This window comes from Myotis lucifugus, unplaced genomic scaffold (assembly GCF_000147115.1).
Source record: "Myotis lucifugus unplaced genomic scaffold, Myoluc2.0 scaffold_54, whole genome shotgun sequence".
Lineage (NCBI taxonomy): Eukaryota > Metazoa > Chordata > Mammalia > Chiroptera > Vespertilionidae > Myotis > Myotis lucifugus.
In genome coordinates, this window is record NW_005871102.1 from 2,315,969 (window position 1) to 2,339,766 (window position 23,798).

At 34.1% G+C, this 23,798-nt stretch overlaps 1 protein-coding gene and 1 non-coding gene across 8 annotated transcripts in view; both read right to left on the reverse strand.

The window, feature by feature from the left end:
* The window catches only part of COP1 (COP1, E3 ubiquitin ligase), a 92,567-nt gene that overhangs the window by 6,119 nt on the left and 62,650 nt on the right, over positions 1–23,798 (reverse strand). For 6 of the 7 annotated variants that reach the window (XM_023753962.1, XM_023753958.1, XM_023753960.1 and 3 more), the window contains 3 exons: positions 15,325–15,442; positions 12,863–12,987; positions 11,615–11,775 (listed from right to left, as the gene is read on the reverse strand). In XM_023753962.1, coding sequence (XP_023609730.1) covers positions 11,615–11,775; positions 12,863–12,987; positions 15,325–15,442 — 404 coding nt within the window. Of the gene's footprint in view, positions 1–4,788; positions 4,833–11,614; positions 11,776–12,862; positions 12,988–15,324; positions 15,443–23,798 lie in introns of all 7 variants that reach the window. The other variant, XR_001348252.2, reaches the window with a different exon arrangement.
* Positions 3,573–3,711, reverse strand: LOC111826108. The gene has a single exon (XR_002829355.1).

Genomic DNA, 23,798 nt, shown 5'->3' on the forward strand with positions numbered 1-23,798 from the left:
TTGGTAATACGCAGTTACAATCGGCCGAGTTTACACGTTTCCCGCACTCCACCGCAAATCTATATGACCGAGTTAAAGACCGCTCCCGCGGAGTACGCGCAATTCACGCGAGCCGACTTAACTCGTTTCCCGCACTCCAAGTGCTAGCTTGCCTATAAAAGTGCCATCATAGCTAATATATTAAAATCTTAAGCAAGTTGAGAAATAACAATTATTCACTACTTTGCAATTAGAGGACTTATTCCTAGATATAGATATAATTGATTTTAAATGTGAACTAATTTTATAATAGATTTAAATATGTTAAAAGAAATCCCAAATAACTCCCATTTCTGGCCATGGCAGAATAACTAAAACAAATGTGCTCTCTTATCAGCTAAAAAAAAATTAAAATATGTAAGACAATATTGGACAACAAGCAGTGCAAGACTGTGATTCTTATGAGAAGGGAAACAAATGAGGTGAGTCCTATAACTGCCCTGGCTTTCTGCTTGGAGGCAATTTCTGAACCACATAGCAAAAAAGGAGAATCCAAATAGAGCACAGAGGAATCCAAGCAGATCATAGGACACAGAGATGTAAGTTCAGGGTATCTGTAGGGCAGCTTGAATTTGTACAGCAAAGTAGCATAGATTGTCCTATTTCCTCCCTGCACCCAACTTAAAATTTTTCTGTTAAGACATAATCGTTTTATTAGGTATCCAAAGGAACTTGTGTTCGCAATTAGGGAATACATACTATAAGCTTCTTTTAGGGGTGGATATTAAAAATATTTCACAGACACAGGCACCAATCATAAAAACTAGTACAGTTATGCCATTACATATCTGATTGTCCCTGATTTTAGCATATCCTTGGCCACAGAAGTAGTTACAGTTCCATCCAATTTTTAAATATACTAGTAACAGTAAAGAGATATTAAACATCCATCTTCTAATGGGATTTAAAATTTATACAATGAGGATCAAAGTCTGAGCTTCAAACAGCAAAGAAAGATGTGTAACTTAAGGTGTTGGTACAGTGTACAAAAATACTCACTTGTCTTTACATTCAAAGAAGCCCACCTTTAATTAAGATCATCAGCTTTGATTTGTTATCAAGGGGTCACTTGATTCCTATCTTCATATATCTGGTTTGAGTAGAAGCCTACTGTCATCTACTAGATGTACTGAATTTTGTGCAGAAGAAAATTGTAAGGGATATGACATTGCAAGAAAGGATGAAGACACATGTAGTTACATGGAAGAACATGGCAACAAGTAGACTCAAAAAGACAGGGGCATTGAAAAGGATTTAAAAACACAGGGACAATGTTTACTACATGTAACAATAAAAATTATTAACTTAAAAAAAGAGTTGACAAAAAATAAAAAGAACCAGAGACATTTCTTGGACTTGGTTGAGACATTCTAGAACAGTGGTTCTCAACCTTGGCTGCACATTAGAATCACCTGGGAATCTTTTTAAAATCCTGATTTCTGGGCCTCATCCTCCAGAAATTCTGTTTCTTTGTTATGGGGTAAGGCCACAACATTAGTAACAAAGTAACAGAATTTCCAGATGATGGGGCACAGAAATCAGGATTTGAAAAAGATTCCCAGGTGATTCTAATGTGCAGCCACGGTTGAGAAGGACTGTTCTAGAAAGTGGTAACGAGCAGTGACAATACCTCTCCAGTATATTGGACACATATGTTGAGATAGGTTCAGTCATAAAGCAGTCTGTTCCCCTGTGTTCATAATTTTTAGCTGGAGGTCATTTTAGTGAAGGGTCTTGAATCTAGATTTGAATTCATCATACAAAGAAACAGAGCAAAAATAATACAAGTACGTAGAAAATTTTTAAATGGTTCATTAAAATGAAGACTAAAATAGACTAAGGGCTTCTAAAGAGCCTAGAGAAATAAGACTAGTTATTCAACAACTGTCTGATGCAATAACTGCTCAGAGTAAAAGATATAGGGTTTTCAAAACCACAAACAGGATTCTCACACAATCAGTTATAAATAAATTCCCAGCTGTGGCTTGCTTATTAGCACACCCTGGTGCTGTATATAACATGTCAGTGCATTAGAAATGCCATTGCCACTCCCTCTCCGTCCCACACCTACAGCAGAACACACTCCATGAAAAACTAAATTTTAAATTTAGTACTAAGAAGTTAATAATTAATAGCCAACTTTTCCTCCTGGAAGTGGTCATTTTGGAAATTTGGGTACAAGTATAAGAATACATAAATTATATTTTGGAAAACGTACTTTCTTAATGACAAATCAATTCTTAATGAAAACCAACTCTGATGAGTTCCTTCACATCTAAACTACTGTTTGACTTTTACTGATAACCCTGGACTAAACCAATGTGGTCCCTCAGAAAAATAATATTTCTATTTTCATTCCACTTTTTGTCTTCAGTTTACTGAAACAAACAATCTCTATTTTCAAAAACCATAAGATTACTCATAAACCAGTTAAGATGGATGCAGCGGTAACATTACTTGGTGGTCTATTAACATGTTAAGCGCCAAGCCTGTTTTGTCTTCCTTTTTTTTTAGCCCACAATATCTGATTTCACCGATATGCTGGCGGCCAGAGACCGATGAGGTCCAAACGAAAAGTATAGTGTCAGTCACCGATGACTGACATGGCACTTAACGAGTTAATAATCCAGTATACTGTCCGGGAAGGAAGAAGAGGATAAAGGGGGGGATAAATGGTAACAGGAAGAAGACTTGACTTTGGGTGGTAAACTCATAATATGACACAGATGACAGCCTACATAATAAAAGCCTAATATGCTAAGTGTCTGGTCGTCCGTGCAACCAATCAAAGTGTAATATGCTAATGATATGCTAAGGCTGTTCAACTGCTTGCTATGATATGCACTGACCACCAGGGGGCAGATGCTCCAACCAGTAGGTTAGCTTGCTGCTGGGGTCCGGCTGATTGGGACTGAGCAAGACAGGCCAGACATACCCTGGAGCCCTCCCACGTTCCCTCCCTGGCTGGCCCTGATTGTGCACCAGTGGGGTCCCTCGGCCTGGCCTGCGCCCTCTCACAATCCGGGCCCTCAGGGGGGCACATTGACTGTCAGGTAGTTCCATCTATATAATAAAAGCCTAAGCGACTGTTACGGTGGAACAACTGGTCACTATGATGCGCACTGACCAGACGCTCAACGCAGGAGCTGCCCCCTGGTGGTCAGTGCACTCCCACAGGGGGAATGCCGCTCAACTAGAAGCTGGGCTCATGGCTGGCGAGCGCAGTGGCGGTGGTGGGAGCCTCTCCCGCCTCCACAGCAGCACTAAGAGCAGCGAGCCGAGCAGTAAGGAGTGAGGGGTCCCAAACTGTGTGAGGGCGCAGGCCGGGCTGAGGGACACCCCCCCCCCAGTGCACAAATTTCATGCACCAAGCCTCTAGTATTATAGAATTGTACACCTGAGATATATATATTACCAATGTCACCCCAATAAGTTCAATAAAAAATTAAAAAATTTTTAAAAACCCAGTACATGTAATCAGCAGATATTAACAAATGGCAAAGAGAGCAGAACCTGGAGTGTAGGTTTCTCAGCATGTATGGAGGGGAACGATCAAACTTAGCCAGCTGTGCTAAGCCAGACAGAGACCTCCATGTTTATGTAGGATCACTGCAATTTGCAGACAAAGGCATTTTTCATTTGTCCACATGGTTGGTACCTGCAGGTCCCATTTTGGTGTGCTTCATTACCAGGAAGCCTTTTGCTATCCAGTCTTTTCTATATCAACTTCCTGACTACATCAGATTCTCATTTAAATACACTTTAATGCATTCAAACAAGTCATGGAAAATAAACAGGATTTGAGAACCATTAAAAAGACACACAACATACAAACTCAAAGTGATCTTTACTCAGGGAGAAAAGGTTGTAAAAAACATGTATAAGGGAAGGAGGACTGAGATACACAAAAACATTCCATACATTCACCACCCTTCCTTCTCCCTTCTCATCAAGAACCTAATCAACTTAATTTCCCTTACCACACAGCACTTAAATATTACCTCCAGACACCTAGTTTCCTTCACAGGACAATAACTCTAGGCTTTTGGATAATCTCCTGAATAAAGCTGGAGAACCATGTGCTTGTAAGGCACATCTGATGGGAAAAAGACTCTGTCTTGAAGAGGGCCTCTGAGCATGGAACTGTGAATATCTAGTTACTAGTGCTATTTGCACAATTCCTCCAGAATACTCTGAGCAAAGCTGTTTCAAGATTTCTGTACTATTTTAGTTATACCATGTAACAGTAGAAACTGCAATGAATTTAAGACAGGGAGACCTGGACCTGCATTTGGGGTCTGTCATAATATTTCTTAACTTCTTAGAGACTCAATTTCTTCAACTATAAAATAAATAACCTTAGGTTCTTTATAGAATTTTTATAAAAACTCAAAGAAAACACAGTAAAGTATCTAACCAAAAAGGAACAGGCATATTATAGACACTCAAAAAATACATGGCAGTTATTCTTATTAAAATACCCATTTCTTTATAATTAAAATACCAATTTCTTTACAGTTGTTGCAACTATGACTACCACTATATCATTCTAGTCACTATAGTTATGATCTTATAAAATTGATTAAAACCATAAAGTAGATTCTCCAGTTAAGTAGCCTTAAATTTTAACATAATTCTAACTCCTAAAAAACTAAGTAGCTGCTGGTGTTGATATTTTTTGCTCTTAAAGTAGAAGCGAGGAATATAACTGGGATCACACTAATGAAGTACAATTAGAGAAGAATATACCTGAATGGCAGCTGGCGGAGTGCACTCTATAGGTGTATCAGCAGCTGTGAGAAGCCAGAAATGAAGGAGATGAAATGGTTAAGAAAGGGATAGAAAAGTAGGGGTTGGGTTAAAAAAAAGGATGAGAAAATTTAGATAAGTGGGAGGGAGAGAACAAGGCAATACAGATACATGGGGAACAACATGAACACAAGTTCAGAGGTAACATTAGGAATAGAATGGAGGCAATAAAGAAACTTTCTTAATAGATGTTTTGTGCTAGAAAATAGAAATAAGGTTGGACAAGTAGCATTACTTCAAATTCTTAAAAATCTTGAACACTGCTAGCAGTTTAGATTTAATGCCTAAGATCAAACACATGAGGAAAGAGAAATAATTAAAGAAGAGTAACATTTAAACTCACATCTATGATTACTCTATACTTATTTTAAGGGCTGACTTCTAATTAATTACTTAAGTTTGAAATCTGAGCTACCTTTAAATCAGTTCTTCTGGGTATTTTTTCCTATAATTGAAACTGGATTTTCTCAAGAATTTTATTTTAATGTGAGGGTAAAAATACAATTTTTAAATTAGATAAAGTCACCTGAAGTGAAATAGGTAAAATAATCAAGTTGAAGAAATATATTTATGAAATTATATCCTAATTTTTAATGATGGTCAAATATACTACTTGGAGTTACTTGCAAATACTGAGTTTGAAAGAAAGTTTTCTGAATGACCTAGGATCAATTAAAGGTAATGAGCAATGTTTGACTCTGTGAATTCCTATATGCAATGATTAAGGATATTTGGTAGCAGTATACAAAAGCTAATCTAAAGGGGGTATAAAGCCATTGGAAGTAATCTGTGAAGGCAGGGGAGGAACAGGAATGAGGAGATGAAAAACATAAATAAATGAAAAAAAGATAAATATAGGATATTTCAAACAAAGTATTATTGCTGTTGGATGAATATTTGAAGATAAAAAGAGATGCAACAATAATGATTTAGGAATTTTGGGCTTAAATGACTTAGAAGAATGATAAAGCCAAAAGGAAGCAAGGACATTACTCTGACAGAGGCTGAAAGGAAAAATCAAAGGAATAGCATTTCAGAATAAAATCCCAAAGAGCTCACTGCTGGGTTTAAATTGCCCTCACTTCTTTTTGTGGCCAGTCAGGGTCTTTGAACATTTAAGTAAAATTTCACTTAAAAATTCAACAAATTTCTTACAAAGCAATGTAAAAATAAAAAAGCTCAAAACCTGATTATGTTATAGCACTTGATTATATATGAATCCCATGGGCAGTGTTTTAAAAATAGAAATTCTGGAGCTTCTAAGTTGGTGAACACAGTTGGTGAAAGATGGCTTGCCCAGAGAAGGCATGGGAGCCCCATGCCACACCACCCCCATCAATACCTGCCTCTATGCATCTTTTCCATTTGGCTGCTCCTGGGCTATAGCCTTTATAATAAATTGATAAGCATTTGATCAAATTTGGCTGATTAAACATCAAGACATGCTGCTTCCTGGGAGACAGATCTTGGGCTCCAGCTTTAAGATCCTGATTTAGTACAAGTACTACAAGAATATTCTAGCCTTTCTTTTTGCCAATGAGGAGATCAAAAAGAACCCCAGCCTCTTACTACCCAACGTTACCCCTTAGAATTGGTTTTTACAACCTCTTCCAAAGTGACCAACTTCCAAAGGGACCTTGGAAAGCCTTCTTATGTGGCTCTTGAAAGGGTTTGAGATAGTGCCTATTACTGCTGTGAAATGAAGAAGAGGTCTGTAGTAGCCATTGTTAGGAACACTTTTTTTCTCATTCTCACATGCAAACACTATTGGATCTCTACAAATTTCCACAAGTGGGACCAAGAATGGATGTGTCAGGGATGAGACCTTTACTTCCTTCTCCCATGTAATTCTAGGCTATTTAATAAAATAAGAGATTTATGTGTCCTATTAAAGACACACAAAAATTAAGGTTCCTGGGTCTTACCTTCAGAAACTGACTTATAAGTCTGGGGTTTAGAAATTTGCTTTTAAAATACATATTCCAGGAAATTAATAATACTGAAGTAAATATTAGTAGACCATACTTTGAAAAAGACTGGTATATATATTGAAAACTGTCTATAAATGTTGAATCCACAGAAAAAAGAAATCTGTACTTTTCTGCTTTGGGTCAGGGGTGACAAGGAGGAAATTGAAAAGATTTACTTATTTCTTTTTTTAAATAACTTGAATTTATAGATCTCACACAAGAACAACAGAATTCCAAGATTAATAGGACAAAAGTTTTTAACCTAGGGAGGCTTTTAAGTTTAGTGAGAATGATTATACACGTAAAAATTTATTTGTAACACTTTTATAAATTTATTTGGTTAAAAAAGATACACAGTACTTGAATTTGAATCACAGAAACTTAGTAGAAAAGTTAAACTTCACAAGTGGAAATCTATGAGAATTTAAAATAAATAAACTAGAAAGGGAAGCTAAAAACGGGGTTGTTACCTACACTAGTGCAGTTTACATATACTACAAAAAGTCCCATTCTTTTCTTTCATATTCTCATTCCCATGTTTTAAAACTAGTTATGACAAAGTAAAACACATGAAGTCTGCACAACTTCATAAAATGCAGTTTAGAACTTTTTGCCCACATTATCAAGTGACATTGTACACTCAAAGGATTTAAGTAAAACTGGGGTAAAGAATGGGTTAACACAATGAAAATTCAGAAAATGTTGACTTTTACTGCATGTGGAAGCATAAGTTCTTGAATGTTTCACATTTTTAAACAATGTTTACTGTTTATGAGGTAATGGGAAGAGGAAAAGAGAGAGGGAGGGAGGATGAAGAGAGGGAGAAAGGGAGGAATAGAGGGAGGGAAGGAGAGAGGGAAAGAGGGAGAAAGGGAAGGAGAGAAGGAGGGAAGGAAAGAGGGAGGAAATGAGGGAGGGAGGGGGAAAGAGGAACATCTTATATTGGCTCCCAACTCACTCCCAGTAAAAGCCAAAACAGTCGTGACAATGCTAAACAATGCTGTACTGAAGTGGCTCTTCTTCACTCTGAAACATCTGCTGCTCTCCACCTAGCTCACTGTAGTGCACAAAACACTGCCTTCTTTCTGTTCCTTGAACACTAATCACATTCTTAAAGGCTTGCGAACTGTTTGCTTCACCAGGAAAACTCTATATTTCAACATGGATTATGCTTTCATCTCCTCTAGTCTTTGCTCTAAGTCACCACCAATTGAAAACTACTCCAGCACTCCCTACTCCAGCACTCTCCCACTTTTTGGCTTTGTGTTTTTTCTCCAAAGCACTCACTCCTTCTACTATAACAACTTATTTACTTTGTTTTCGGTCTTCTCCAACACATAAAATTGTAAGTCTCCTATGAAGGCCAGAGCTTTTTTTACAGTTTTGTTCACAGTTTATCTCTAGGATCTAAAGTGTGGCTGCACATAATATTGGTTGAATAAATGAACAAAAGAGTCTTTCACACCTTCTGCCTCATCTAAAATAAGAAAAGAAAGTTATTTTTGTGGCTAATAAAAGGAAGTTATTATAAAAATCACTAGAGGCCCAGTGCACAAATTCGTGCACGGGTGGGGTCCAGCTGGCCCACCCCAATCGGGGCAAGCTGGCCAGGGGGAGGAGCCACGGGCAGTTGGCTGGCTGGCCCCGCCCCTTGCTCAAACTCCTAGTCGAGGAGACAATTTGCATATTAGCCTTTTATTATAGAGGATTATTATATAGGATACTTAAAAAACATATCTGGAGTAGTAAAGAAATGAGTTACAGAACTTTAAATCTTTTTATTGTGAAATAAAGCAAGTTCCTGGGTGATGCCTTTTTTAAAGAATACCCATTTGTATTTTATTTTCAGCAGTTTTACTATGTATCAAGGTATGATTGTCCCACTACTAGGAGGGGGATCACAGTATCATATACAACTAGCTTTAATCCAGCACTAAGTTAGCTTTATAGAGGGATACAGGGTAGGAAATTCATCATGCACAGCACCTTCAAACTCATCAGGGGGCCAAGCAACTATTTACAGGCATAGTTTCTTGGATCTCTCCCCAACTCACACGAAGAGTACTCAAGAGTTGCCAAGGACAGTTAAGGTGCAAGTGGTTCACCCCCATACAGAGATGTGCCTTGTTTTCCTGCCAGTCTTATACTGTTCACTTTGAATAGATGTAAGGACTATAAGCCAACTCAGTTTTCTCACTCCAGATGAAATACCACATATGAAGTTTCATAGTAAATTTAAGATAACTAGCTCCTAGCACATACTTGTCTAAACTCAAGTTTATTTCCATAAAATAGTGCTACAAGAAGGCAGACCAAAGTTAAATTTTTAAGCAGGCCTAGGTCTGCAAGAGGTCTAGGTTAAATATTAAATCTATACTCACATTGTAGATTGCAAATCATTTATTCTCTGGGATACAAAGGCTTCCTGAATCTCTACCTTGATGTCTTTCATCAATTTTGTCAAGTTCTTAACAACAATCCTTTCTAATATTTGCTTCAGCAGCATTATTTCTCATCTCTCCTTTTAGGTCTCCTATTTACTAAACTTTCTTACTTCATCTTCTATTTCCTTTCTATATTTTTTCATCACTTTGTCTCTCCATGTTTACTTCTGTATGTTTTCTTCTAATTTAACTACAAGTTCATTAATTCTCTTTTCAACTGTGTCTGATCTTCCATTCAACCCATCCTGTGTTCTTAATTTTGTTAGCTCTATATTTTCAATTCTAGAATTTTCATTTTAAAGTGTTTAGTTCCCAGTTTAAATTTTCAATATTTTCTTTAATCTCATCAGCGAGGGTATTTTCAAGCGATGTCTGATAACTCCAATATCCAGAGATGCTGTGATTTGTTTCTACTCTCCATTGCTTCTGCTGGATTTATTCATGCTGCCTTGCTTTTTCCTAGGTCTGTTTATTTTTTATTGTGCCCTAATTATTGTAATTGCAATTTAAAAAACATAAATGAAGTTTTCAGATGATCTTCTTTAGAGGATCTTTCAGAAAGGATTTAATATTGCATCCTGTGGATTCTAGCAATCCAGAATCACCTCCCTTTAATTTCAGGATTGATATGATTTGAAGTTGAGTTGCAATCACTGTGAGGCTTATCTTCCACAGTGGTAAGCACTTCCTGAATCTCTACCTTGATGTCTTTCATCAATACCTGTGCCCCTTTGAAACTACCATTAAGTGCTCTCAGCCACTCCACCAAAATTGGCAAATGCTCCCAGGCAAAAGTATACTCAAAAATCAGGGTCACATTTCTAGGCTGGTAATTCTTTTCTATCTTGTGTACTTTCCAATGCCTTCAAACAGGTTTTTGTTTATAAAATACATATACCTGCTCCCAATTTTCTAGTACTACTTCGAGCAGCGGTTCTCAACCTGTGGGTCGAGACCCCTTTGGGGGTCGAACGACCCTTTCACAGGGGTCGCCTAAGACCATTGGAAAACACATATATACTTACATTTTGTTTTTGTGATTAATCACTATGCTTTAATTATGTTCAATTTGTAACAATGAAAATACATCCTGCATATCAGATATTTACATTACGATTCATAACAGTAGCAAAATTACAGTTATGAAGTAGCAACGAAAATAATTTTATGGTTAGGGGTCACCACAACATGAGGAAATGTATTAAAGGGTCTCGGCATTAGGAAGGTTGAGAACCACTGACTTAGAGGAAAGATTGGTCCAACACTTAGTCTGCCATTACCAATACTGAAAATTGAGTAAGAGAACTTTAAACAATATAGCAATGGAGTATATCTAATTAAAGTTAAACCATACCTGGAACTCAAATATCTTAACGTACTCATCAATTAAGAATTTTTGTGTCAACAATAAAACCAACCAAGTAAGCAACTAAAAAGCTATTTTTTGAAAAAAATGACACTAAAGAATGACTACTCTTTAAAAAAATCAAGATAAATTATTTCTTCATATACTTTATTAGAAAGCTTGTACTTTAAATAAGTGACAAGTTGGAGAAAACATTTTTTTGCAACCTAGAAGTGCAACTTTCTTAAGAAATTAAATGTATTTAAATATTCTTGAAAAATATATTTTGTAGAAAGTAATTCTGCCCTGAAATAGAATTTAATTAGTTGTAGGCCACTCCCCTTTATCTACATCAAACCTTTTTCTTCCTAATACAATACCTGGTTTAGCTAAATGTCTTTTGAGCATATACTGCATTTGATAACTAAGAACATTAAGATATAACCCGGCTGGCATGGCTCAGTGGTTGAGCATCAAGCTATGAACCAGGTGGTCATGGTTTGATTCCCGGTTAGAGCACATGCCCAGGTTGTGGGCTTGATCCCCAGTGTGGGGCACGCAGGAGGCAGCTGATCAATTATTCTCTCTCATCATTAATGTTTCTATCTCTCTCTCCCTCTCCCTTTCCCTCTGAAATCAATAAAAATATATATTAAAAAAAATAAAAGAAAAATAAGATACAGTGTAAACTCTGGAGAAATTTCCAGTTTTATGGAATAGATATAGAGACAAAGTTTTAATGGCTGTAACACAGGCATACACAAAATGCTATGGGCACATAGGAGAAACATTATGTCAGTATGACACTGTCCTATTAGTGACATTTCCATTACTACCTAAAATGCTTGTATCCTTTAGTGATCGATGCAAGGCTAAGCAAAAACATAAAATGCATATCACATATCAATTTATATTTTAAACATTAAAAAAACTCACCTGTGTGTACATAAACATAAAGAATTATATAGAACACCAAGGTGGGGAAAAAAACTGCTATGAAAACTTACCCCATCTGGCAGTGCTCTCCAGCACACAGCACTAACAAATTCATTTGTATCATCTTCTTTTCGGTCTTTGTCAAGAACACTTTTAACTGTATCAAACTTAAACGTTAGCAAAGTCTTAGAAAGTCCTTTATAGTACAGGTAAAGAGAGTTGTTCTCGCTTCCTAAAAAAATTAAAAAATAAATAATTTTTTAGAATGGGATAATTCAGAGCTAGGACAGCACATTCATAAGATAATTTATACCTCAGAGTTTAAACTCCAAGAATAAATATCTTTTATGGTTAATTTTGAAAGAACAGAGCATGGGACTTCTTGGGAATCATGTCAGAAAAGAATTCATAGGAAAAACTACACTTTACTAATCTAAAGACATAATCACTGTTAAATGATTTAACATTGGGAATTCTAAGGCTGAAATTACCACATGAAAATAATTTCTAGGAAAGGTCTCCAGAAGAATAAAAACATTGTTAGTATCACATGAATCTTTAATTACATTTACAACAATTTCATCTAGAGAGAAAAAAGAAAGTTATTGCACCTGTGAAGGCAAATTTTAATACCTTAAAAAGCTTATTTCCCAATCCCTAATGAAGGCATTACTCTATTAGGTAAGCAGTCTAGAAACCTACATTTTTGAGCAGTCTATGAGAAGTTGGATAATTATGCAGAGACTTGCTTTGCAGGGTTTAGGTTCACATACATGTGGAGAGAGTCAACTTTACTCAATAAAGGCCAAGTCATTTGAAGGTATTGATGAAAGTTCATTTCTTCAGGCATTAGATATATTATAAAGTTGAATAATACTAAATTTGATTTTTCTACTTCTGATTTAAAAATGTATAAATTATCATTAAAAAAAGCCCCAGAAGATCAGATAAAGACTACCCAAATAGACTGCTTAATGAAGAGAACACTTTATAGGAGAAAATAAATAACAAGCTCAAGAACACAAATAATGTCTCCAAAATTAGGATATTAGCAAACATTAATATTTTCTCTTTTACATAATATCTATAGAAATTATGTTATAATGGAGAACCACCAAAAACATATTTAAAAATATTATGCTATTTCATGTGGTTAGGATTTGCTTGTGTTCCGTAGAGAAGGGAAGGACTAATGCAGTCCAATCTGAGGATTAATTAATTAATATATTCCACTATAGTGGAATACATATAGTTCCACTGAATGCATTTTGGTGACAGATACCTGTTAAAAAAGTGTAGGAAAAGATGGTTTCACATACCACAAGCTATGTAATCACCATTGGAAGCGAGGCCTACAAAGTTTTTTTCATTGATATGACCCTTGAAGGAACGTAGACAGTATGGTTTCCCTACATTCCACAGTTTTAACTGGCTGTCCGTTGAGCTAAAGTAAACACAAAAAGTTAGAGCATATTTAAGATTTCATGGCATGAAACTCATCACTACTAATTAGAGGCACTCTAGTTTGGTGGTTAAAAATGCAGAATCTGAAACCAGACTGTTAGGATGCTCAATATGCTGATAATTTGTTTTTGACCTTGGGTAAGTTATACAACCTCTCTGGTCTGCTTTTTTTCATCATTTAAATGTGAAATATAATGATTCTTACACTATAAAATTTATAAGATGTTATGAATCTTATATTTTAAAAATTAAATTAATTCATTTAAAATGTTTTCAATAGTCCATGGGCATTAATAAACATTAGTCATTGGTAACATCATACCACCACCATCAAAACACAATTGTCCTGCTTGTTTTGATTTACTTTTCAACTCTTGAATTGTATTAGTATACTGAATATAAACTATATTCAAAGCTTAATTGTACCTGCAGAGGTGGAATACTGTAAATGATCTATATAAAGTAGTTTATCTTACTGAAATAATATGCAGATACAGTTATTTACCAAAAAGTAATTATATAAATCACTGGTAATTATTATATAGAGACAGTCTTGGGACTTAAAACTACATGTTTTTTCTCTTTTTGTTAAAAAATTAGATCATAACACATATATTATTTTGTAAATTGCTTCTCCACCATTCATAAATTTGTGTTACATTGTTTTCTGTAAAATAACTCATTTCTGTATCTTTATTAATGACTACATAATAAATCTTTTTATTTACTCTAACATTCATAGACTAGACCACCATGGTACGAATTTTACATACATTATTTTATTTAAAGATTCACAACTAAAGATTAGTACTATTATTTAGAGATGAACAAACTGAGATTCAGGAGGTTGAGGACATTTTCAAGGTACCACAGTTAGTAAACAGTAGAGCCAAGACTGAATCTTTATTTCAGAGGCCAAATGCCATCAAACTCTTGAAATACTTCTCTATTGCTTCTCATCATTTTTCAACATAACATCTATTCTTCGGTATTGATGCTGTCTTCAATTTGTTTTTTGTTCAATAGTGTTGCAGTGAATATCCCTTTATGTGTGTATATATGTGTATAAATATACACACATTTTTAAACTGGCCAACAATTCAGAGGTTGCAACAATGTGTGTATTTTACTTTTCAATATTTCTAAATATACTTGTGAATAAATTTATTCTAAATACTTCTAAACTCCAAAATGTACAAGAGAAAAGTCATCTTGATTTATAATATCAACCCATCCTGTGTTTTTAATTTTGTTAACTCTATATTTAGATTGGTCAAAGATTTGGACCAATCTTTTCTTTAAGTAGTACTAGAAAAGTGGGAGTAGGATACTTTTTGACTTGTAACTACTTAATTCAGATTTGTGAACCAATGACCTATACTATTTGCCCTTCTAAAGCTCAGTTCCTACTTTCTTTTGTTCCCTTCTTTGTAATTCAATTCAAATTGCCAAATTCTTATCGAGGGCAACCGGCATGAAGGTAGATGTGGTGAGAAATACCAAACAGAAATCCGTGGCATTAATAATCTCCTGAGAGATTAGAAGCTAAGTGAAGAAAAGAAAACAATATATCATTTACCTTGATAATAATAGATATGAAAAAGAGAGAACTAAAGAATGGGTATTTACTAGGTTAATATAAAATGAAGAGAACTATAAAATGGATCACAGAAAGAAGGGACTGCTTCTGTTAGCAGAAAAACTTTGTCAACAATATTTTGGCAGATGAGATTTATGTATCTGGTTGACCTCTTAAAAGACAACTAAAAGCTATACTATGACTCTCTAGGTCAGAAGCTTCTAAAAGGATATTTGTTGGGTATAAGCATTCATAGTTGGAAAGTTCTCTTCAAAGCACATGTAAAACTCACCATGAAATCATAAGGAGATCAAATAACATATAATCAAAAGTCAATCAAATATAACTTGAAATAAATACACTACAGTACTGCAATGTAGATATATATAGAATAACATTAGTTGAATTAAACAAAACACTTCTCATTTTATTCCCTCAACTATGTTGTCTCTTCTTATGGAGAAGCAGTAGCTGAAACTCAATCTGAAGTTCAAATATTTAAGGGGGAGACATTAAAAATTAGTATAATCAGGATTTTATTCACAACTAACATATTAAAGTGAGTAATACAGATCAGAATATGCATGCATTTTAATCAGATGTTATAAAAAAATTTATTTAAAAGTACACATACCACCACAGTGCTATTATTTATATATATATGCAGGGTAACATTACAAAATGGTAAAGGATGACAGAGCTGTGTTCAGTTCAACCTCTGAAAAGAGTAATACTCACGCAGAGACAATTTCCTCACCACTCACAAACTTTGCATAAGAAACAGCTTTTCGGTGTCCTTTGAATACCATAATTGGCTGTTTAGTGTTACGAAGATCATAGTAGTGGACACAGTGATCTAAAACAAAACAAAACAGAGAAAAAATGCAGTAAATGAATAGAAAGCAAAGCTAATTTTAATTGCTTTTGGTGTTTTTCATCAAATGTTTCACAGATACTGGTAATGTCAACCTGTTAATAGCCAGAATATGAAGGGCTATGACTCATTTTCAAAGATGAATCTAAGAAAATAAGGTTGCATTAAAAAATTAAACATATGCGAATGTGAGTGTGAAAGGGAGTTCCACTGACAATTCCTGTAATCCTGGCTCTAGAAATAGAGAATTAAAGGTTCAAAATAACTGGAAATTTAAAAATAAATCTCTAAATTTTTTTTTTTAAATCTCTAAATTTTGATGGCTTTATTAAAAAGGTAATATAAATATTTTGGCATTCTGGCTAAACATAATGCTATATAATTTTATATATCCCACATTTGCTTTTGTAAAAACACTTTCTTGAGAGACACTACATAAAAATTGTAAATACAATATTCAGTGATTTTCACTAAATTTACCCAGTGGTGCAACCATCACCATAAATGTTTTAGAACGTTTTCCTCATCCAGTAAGATCTCTTAAGCCCATCTATCACCCATTGCCCTAGGTAATCACTATACCTACCGATCTAAAAATTTGCCTTTTCTGGACAATTTATATAAATGGAATCATTATAATACTTGATTCCACTGCATGGTTTCTTACACTTCACATATGTATTTTAAGTTCATCCATGTTTTAACATGTGTCAGCAGCTTATTCATTTTTATTGTGGAAGAGTATCCACTGTATGGATATACCAATTTTGTCTATCCACTTACCAGTAGATAGATATTTGCTTCCCCCTTTTTTTGGTTATCATGCATAATGCTGCTATCAACAATCACATTCAAGTCTTTCTGTGGACATATATTCAGGTATTGAGGAGCTACCTATAAAATGTAATTACTGGGAAATGTAATAATTTTGTATTTAACTTTTAACTTTTAAAGAAACTGACAAACTGTTGACTGTACCATTTTACAATACGTGATCGTTTTGGGTTTGTTTCTGGGCTCTCACGTTGTTCCACTGGGCAGACTACACTTTGAGTAACAAGGTTGTAGAGCATATTTATTATTTTCTTATTTACTTGAAAGAGTTCTTCATGTATTCTGAATATGTGTCCTAACTATCTCACCCCAATTAATGACTTTTTAAAAATTATTTATTCCAGGATTTATTTGATGAACAAAAGTATTATATTTTATAATAGCCAAATTTACTCACCTTTCATCTAAAGTTTACAGTTCTGGTATCTTAAGGCATTCCCTGAATCAAGATTGTGAAGATATTCTTTCTTATGTTGTCTTATAAACAGTTTATAGTTTTGCTGCTCATATTTAGGTCATTTGATCATCTGGAATTAGTTTTGTGTATTTCATGAGTTAGAATTACACTGTCATTTTCCCATACCAATTGTCTAAAAATTCCATATTTTCCAAACTCCTATGCAATATAATCTTTGTCAGGTATCTTCTACTGCACCCAATAAAACTTTTTATTTACTTTTCCTTATCCTTGTTTTAAATGTGTCTCTTATAAAGAATATAGAATTGCATTCTGAACATTTTTAACTAGCCTATTAATCCCTGCCTTTTATTTGGACCCATTGAATCCATTTCCATTTACTATAATTAGATATATTTGGATTTCTATCTATGAGCTTTTTTTTTTTTAATTACCCCAAGTTTTCTGTGTTTCCCCACCTCCCCTTTCTTGCTTGCTTGTTTTGGGTTAGCCAAATATTGTACTCCTTCCCCCTTACCCTAATAGCAGTTTGAATTTTGTTCTTTGGTTCTATTATTTTAATGGTATCCCTTGACATCGTATCATGCATTTCATACTTTCCAAATGTTAGTAGTGATTACTCAATTTTAGTAACAGTTGAGTAAAAGATGCCTGACTTTAAAATATCTCTGCACTTAATATAAATATAAAATTTCTTGTGAAGCTCATTTTTTAAAAGATCTAGCTAGAGTGCTAATGACAGGCTGGAAGGCAAGACAGGCATAAATAGATAAGAGATTTATTGGGTGCTTCAAAGTTGTTTTTAGGTTCTAGCACTCTAAAAAATAGATTTTATTTATTACAAAGTAATAGAATAATTTGTTTTGTGAATACTGGCTTTATGCTTGCCACTTCCATTTGAGTTTACTCAAATTACTTGGAAACTTGAAAATAAAATGTCCTTCACAGTCACACACCCTCATTATCTATGTAGTATAGATAACTGAAACACATGTTCATGAATGTTGCGATATTAATCAAGATTTATTAAATATTCAGACATTCAATTCATTTAAACGTGAAGGAAAAGACATCATCTCCACTGGCAACTGCTGTATAAAAGACAAGGCAGATTTATAAACTTAACAAATCGAAAATGCTTCCCATTACTTAGATAAGACAGGAAAATATAGTAAAAGTCCCCTGAGCAATTACATATCTACCTTACTCAAGTTTCTCCATGTTAACTCTATACTGTGAATTAAATTAGGTGTCATAGATCCTTAAACACCAAGGTTTTCAACCTGAAAGGAACTAATTATATTTTGGTGACAGGGATGTTGGGAAAACAAGAGGAAAGTAGAAGGTAGTCCATAAACTGACTGTAGAGGTCTAAAATATTCTAAATTTGAGTTTTGTATAGTATAGATGTTCATCTTTTATAATCCACCCTCATTTAGAATCATACATATTTCCAAATAAAGAAAAATACTTATTGGCCTCCTCCTCAAGAAATGCTATGTATTTATGGAAAGATACCTTTAAAACTATTAACAGTAGTACCTTTGAGGAGGTAGTTTAATAATGTTTGATCAAGGGGAATTTAAACTTTGTAACAAATGAAAGTTGAGAATAAGGACATAATCTTATACTATTTGTTTAATTAAATATAAACAATTTTAAATGTAGATATTTTTAAGCCGCAAATGTACGATAGCCCAGATAGCTTTACTGAGAATCAAGAAGAACCTTTATAAAAATTATTTTTACTGAATATGTTAAAAAAACAACAACATGAGTCACATATAAGAAATATTGAAGCTGATCATGAAAGGCCTACTAGTAGAACAGAAAGCAATATTATCTGTATTTATTCTTTAGGCAATGAGAAGCTTCCAAAAGTATTCAAGTAAGGGAAATAAATTAATAAATCCTCCCAAACCCTTAAAAGGTTACTTTTTTCTTTTGAAGACTAAGAATCATCAAATGCCAAATCACACTTAGAAAGTATAGAAAATGGGAAAACAAATGGTGCTTATGTATGTGAACTGATTAGTGAGAATAACAGAGTTCACAGTAACCAAAGCTAAAAATGTTTATTGATAACACAGTTAAATAGAATATTTCAGAATTCCTGTTTATTTGTTCTAGGGACATTATTTCTTCCCAGTGAATATGTTGTTAACATAAATGCCACTTCTGAAACAGAATAAAACTAATTTTATCTTTGACTTATATCACTAATTTTGGGGAGGGGAGAACTATTATTATTTCAAAGAAAATAACCTTAAAAATACCCATATTTCCTATCTGTTATACTAATTACAACTTTAAAAATTACAAGATGCTTCAAGTTAGCATGCAAGCAACTCTAATATCATATTAAAGCCACAGATTGCTAGTTCTATTTACTTTAGTCTTACAATGCTCTCCCAAATTGGCTTTAGAGAAGATAAACTGGAGGAAAAATGGTTTTCTATCTTTTTCTACACAATAAGAGTATGTCCTTGCCAGGTTGATGTGGCTCAGTGGTTGAGTGTCAACCTATGAACCAGGAGGTCACAGGGTTCAATTCCCGATCAAGGCAGATGGTTGGATTGCAGGCTCAATCTCCAGTAGGGAGCGTGCAGGAGGCAGCCAATCAATGATTCTCTCTCATCATTGATGTTTCTGTCTCTTTCTTCCTCTCCCTTACTCTCTGAAATCAATAAAAATATTTTTTATAAATGTCCTTGTTAAACAAATAACAGACACTTAATAAAGACCTTTACCCTTATGTTGAAAATATTATCCTCGCCCTAACTGGTTTGGCTCAGTGGATAGAGCATCAGCCTATAGACTGAAGGGTCCCAGGTTCGATTCCAGTCAAGGGCATGTACCTTGGTTGCGGGCACATCCCCAGTGGGGGGTGTGCAGGAGGCAGCTGATCGATGTTTCTCTCTCATTGATGTTTCTGACTATCCCTCTCCCTTCCTTTCTGTAAAAAGTCAATAAAACATAATTTTTTTAAAAAAGCCCTTCTCTTAAAAAAAAAAAAGGAAGAAAGAAAATATTATCCTCTCTTTTTGAAAAGCACGTTTTGAATAATCTCAGGGCTTAGGAATAGATTTTACATGGTTTATAAAGTCTTTTTCTCAATATTAATCACAAAAAGGTTCTTTAACCTATTATTTTCAAGCGGACCACGACTTAGGATTTGATTTTAACAGAAATGCTTGTGAGTTTCTAGTCCATCTTGAGAAACTTTTCATGTTGTAAGCTCCAGTAAAAAAAAAAAAAAAAATCAACAACAAAAAGATCAACTAGATTTATAACCCATTCCTAATGTCAAATTCTTCATTACAAATGGTATTTAATAAGCAACCTTGTGAATATAACTCTTGTACTGTTCTCAGTGGTAAAATAAATGGTACAGCTAGAGAGAATGATGTTGTACAGTTTAAAAAGAAACATTTAGATAATAGTCTGCATTTTAAGAAATATTTCAATTCTAAATGAAGATGATTCAACAAGAGTCATTGTTTTCTGGTAGTAAAGATTTTTCTTATGATTAAAGGGGTTTCAGTAAGTGAAAGGTACAATTAAAGGCAGTGAGTAAAATAAGACCTTCTGTTTCATTAATGCCTGTTCTGATATTAACCTATTTCATTGCCAAAAAATAAGTCTTTAATTCATATCAAATCTCATTGTGCTGGCTAGGGTCAATGACACTCAGCATCCATTTCCCACCACCTTATGCTATTTTTAGCTTATGGAAGATAGAAAGTTAAAAACTATCTTGCTCAGATCCCCTTGCAGTTATGCTCCTGGATGTGACTTAGGTTCCACCAATGGGATGTAAGATTTGAAAGGTAGAGATTTTGTGGTCATTCTGCTTTGGATATTTCTGTTGCAAGCATCATTGTAAAGATGTGGAGGTTCTCTGTTGAAGTGTTCCAGTGTCTAGTCTCTATCTCTGTGGCAGATATAGCGAAAGATTTCTGAGCCCTTGATTACAGCAAGGGCATTTTGATTTTAATAGTTCTAATGGCTGAGAAAGAAATAACAGTTCTTTTAGCCTATCAGTACTCATGGTGAGCTAACAGTCATTACAAAAGGTTCAGCCTACACATCTCCAACCCTTCCAACAAGTAAATGTGGGTAAGAACATATGTGGTGTTCTGGCCTGAAGCACCTTCCCTACCTACACATACAAATACACCTAAGAAACTGACAGATGCCCTAACCGGTTTGGCTCAATGGATAGAGCGTCGGCCTGCGGACTCAAGGGTCCCAGGTTCGATTCCGGTCAAGGGCATGTACCTTGGTTGCGGGCACATCCCCAGTAGGGAGTGTGCAGGAGGCAGCTGATCGATGTTTCTCTCCCATCGATGTTTCTAACTCTCTATCTCTCTCCCTTCCTCTCTGTAAAAAATCAATAAAATATATTTTAAAAAAAAGAAAGAAAGAAACTGACAGATATTTAACTGGACTGACCAAGAAAAAAAGAGAGAAGACACAAAAGGTCAGTAAGGAATAAAGGAAGGGACATTAACTGACACTATGGAAATTAAAAGAATTACAAGAGAATGTTATAAACAACTTTATGCCAACAATTTAAAAAATTAAATTTATAAATGCCTAGAAAGACAATAACTATCAAAACCAACTTCAAGAAGAAATAGAAAACCTAAATAGACTTACAGGAAGTACAGAAACTGAATTCAAAATGTAAAATCTTCCCACAAAGGAAAGTCCAAGTCTAGATGGTTTCACTGATAAAGTCTATAAAGGTGAAATAATACCTATCCTTCACAAACTCATTCAGTAAATAAAGGAAGAAACACTTCGAAACTCATTCTATGAGGCCATTCGTACTTTGCTATCAAAGCCAGAAAACAGCATAAGAAAAGAAGGCTACAGCAAACCAAATCCAGTAACTTATAAATAGGATCTTAGATTATGGCTGAGAGATTTTTCTCCTGAATAGAAGGGTGGTCTATGGTAGAAAAAAGAAAAAAAAAGAGAGGAAGAAAGAAGATGCTATATTATTACAATAAAGGACATAAACCACAAGATCATCTTACTAGAGGCAGGAAAAAACATTTCACAAAATCCAACACTCATTCATAATAAATACTCTTAGCAAACTAGTAATATGTGGAAACTTACTCAGTTGATAAAGGGTGTCTACAAAAAACCTACAGCTAATATCACACTTAACTGTGAAGAAGTAAATGCTTTCTCCCTAAGAAAAGAAAATCCCTTCTGCTACTCCATTCAACATCTCACGTAAGTTTTTAGCTCACACAATAAAGATAAAGGCATTAATATAGTAAATGAAAAAATAAAAGTGTTTTAATTCACAGATGATACTATCTTAAATGTAGAAAATCTGAAGTAATGCACCATAAAACTATGAGAAAATACAAAAGTAGCAAGATTGCAGTATGCAAAATCAATATACAAAAACTGATTGCATACATTAGCAACAAAAAGTCTAAAAATTAAATTAAGAAAACAATTCTATTCAAAGGACTAAAAGTACTAAAATACTTAAAAATAAATTTAACAAGAGAAATTTAAGACTTGTATATTGAAAATAGTAAAATACTGATATTAAAAATGGTAAAGAGAATTACAGATCAATTATTGATATAGATGTAAAAATATCAGCAATGAAATGTAAAAATTTATCAAAAGAATTCCAGCCCTGACCGGTTTGGCTCAGTGGATAGATCATCAGCCTGTGGACTGAAGGGTCCCGGGTTCGATTCCAGTCAAGGGCATGTACCTTGGTTGTGGGCACATCCCCAGTAGGGGGTGTGCAGGAGGCAGCTGATCGATGTTTCTCTCTCTTCGATGTTTCTAACTCTCTATCCCTCTCCCTTCCTCTCTGTAAAAAATCAATAAATTATATTTAAAAAAAAAAAAGAATTCCACATTAAGCTCAAGCAGGGTTTAATCTAGAGACAAACAGAATTGAATAACAGAAAATGTATAAGCATAATTCATTATGTCAACAAATTAAACCAATTGATGCTGAAAAGGTACTTGATAAAGTACTAAAGTTGCTCCTAAGAAATAGTAAAATAATTAATTTGAATTTAGTAAGACTGTTTTCCAAAATTAGATATCCAAAATAGCAAAATACTAATGTGCACTCAATTAAATAGAAGTGGGAAGTAACTATCACTAGTATGATGATACTGCCTTATAAGAGGAGAATGTAATAAATCATTGGAAAAGAAGAAACACAAACATCATTTCTGGCCACTATCAACTATAAATAGACAACCAAAAAGATTCTACTAAAAAACTCCCAGATTTAGTAAGATAAATATACAAAGTGCCTTGATATGATACAAATATCCAAATACCAACAGTTTTTATCTACTCTTAGCAAACAGTACCTAAAATAAGAATGAAAAATATTTTATTTAAAATAACAAAATTATAGCATACTTAGGAAAAAAATAACCAGAAAGGCCTAGGGCCTAAATGAAGTAAAGTATAAAATTTTACTTTAGAAAAATATCTCATATAAATATGTGGGAAGATACACTACCTTAATAATGTCAATGTTCCCAAAATTAACAAATAAATATAATGTAATTAAGATGAGAATAAAAAGCTTACATGGAAAAGTAAGTGCAAAAATTAACTATGAAATATATGAAAATTTAAAGCAGTGGGGACAAAACTGCCTGCCAGATAGCTGAAACATTTTAAAAGTAGGCTTTCCTTTTCCAGAAAGGAGAACTTTTGAAGATACTCATATCTGGCATTTGTGTTAAAGACTGACAATTATGTCTATTCTTAAATGATGGCCAATGGTTAGTATGTTTATAAAACAGAACTTTAAAATTCAATAAACTATTTTAACTTAATAAAATGTTAATAACTAAACAATGATTGAATTCTATACTATTAGAGCTTTACACATAGCATTTTTCTTTCATAATCCTCATAAGAGCCCCAAAGGGCTATCTCTATTTTAGGAATAAGGAGCTTGGGGAGAAAAGTAAATCAACTTGTTTAAGGCTACATATCAAGCAGTAACAAAACAGAAATGTAAATAAGGGAGAAGTTCAAATGGAAAAGAATAACACTTAATAAAGAAAAAAA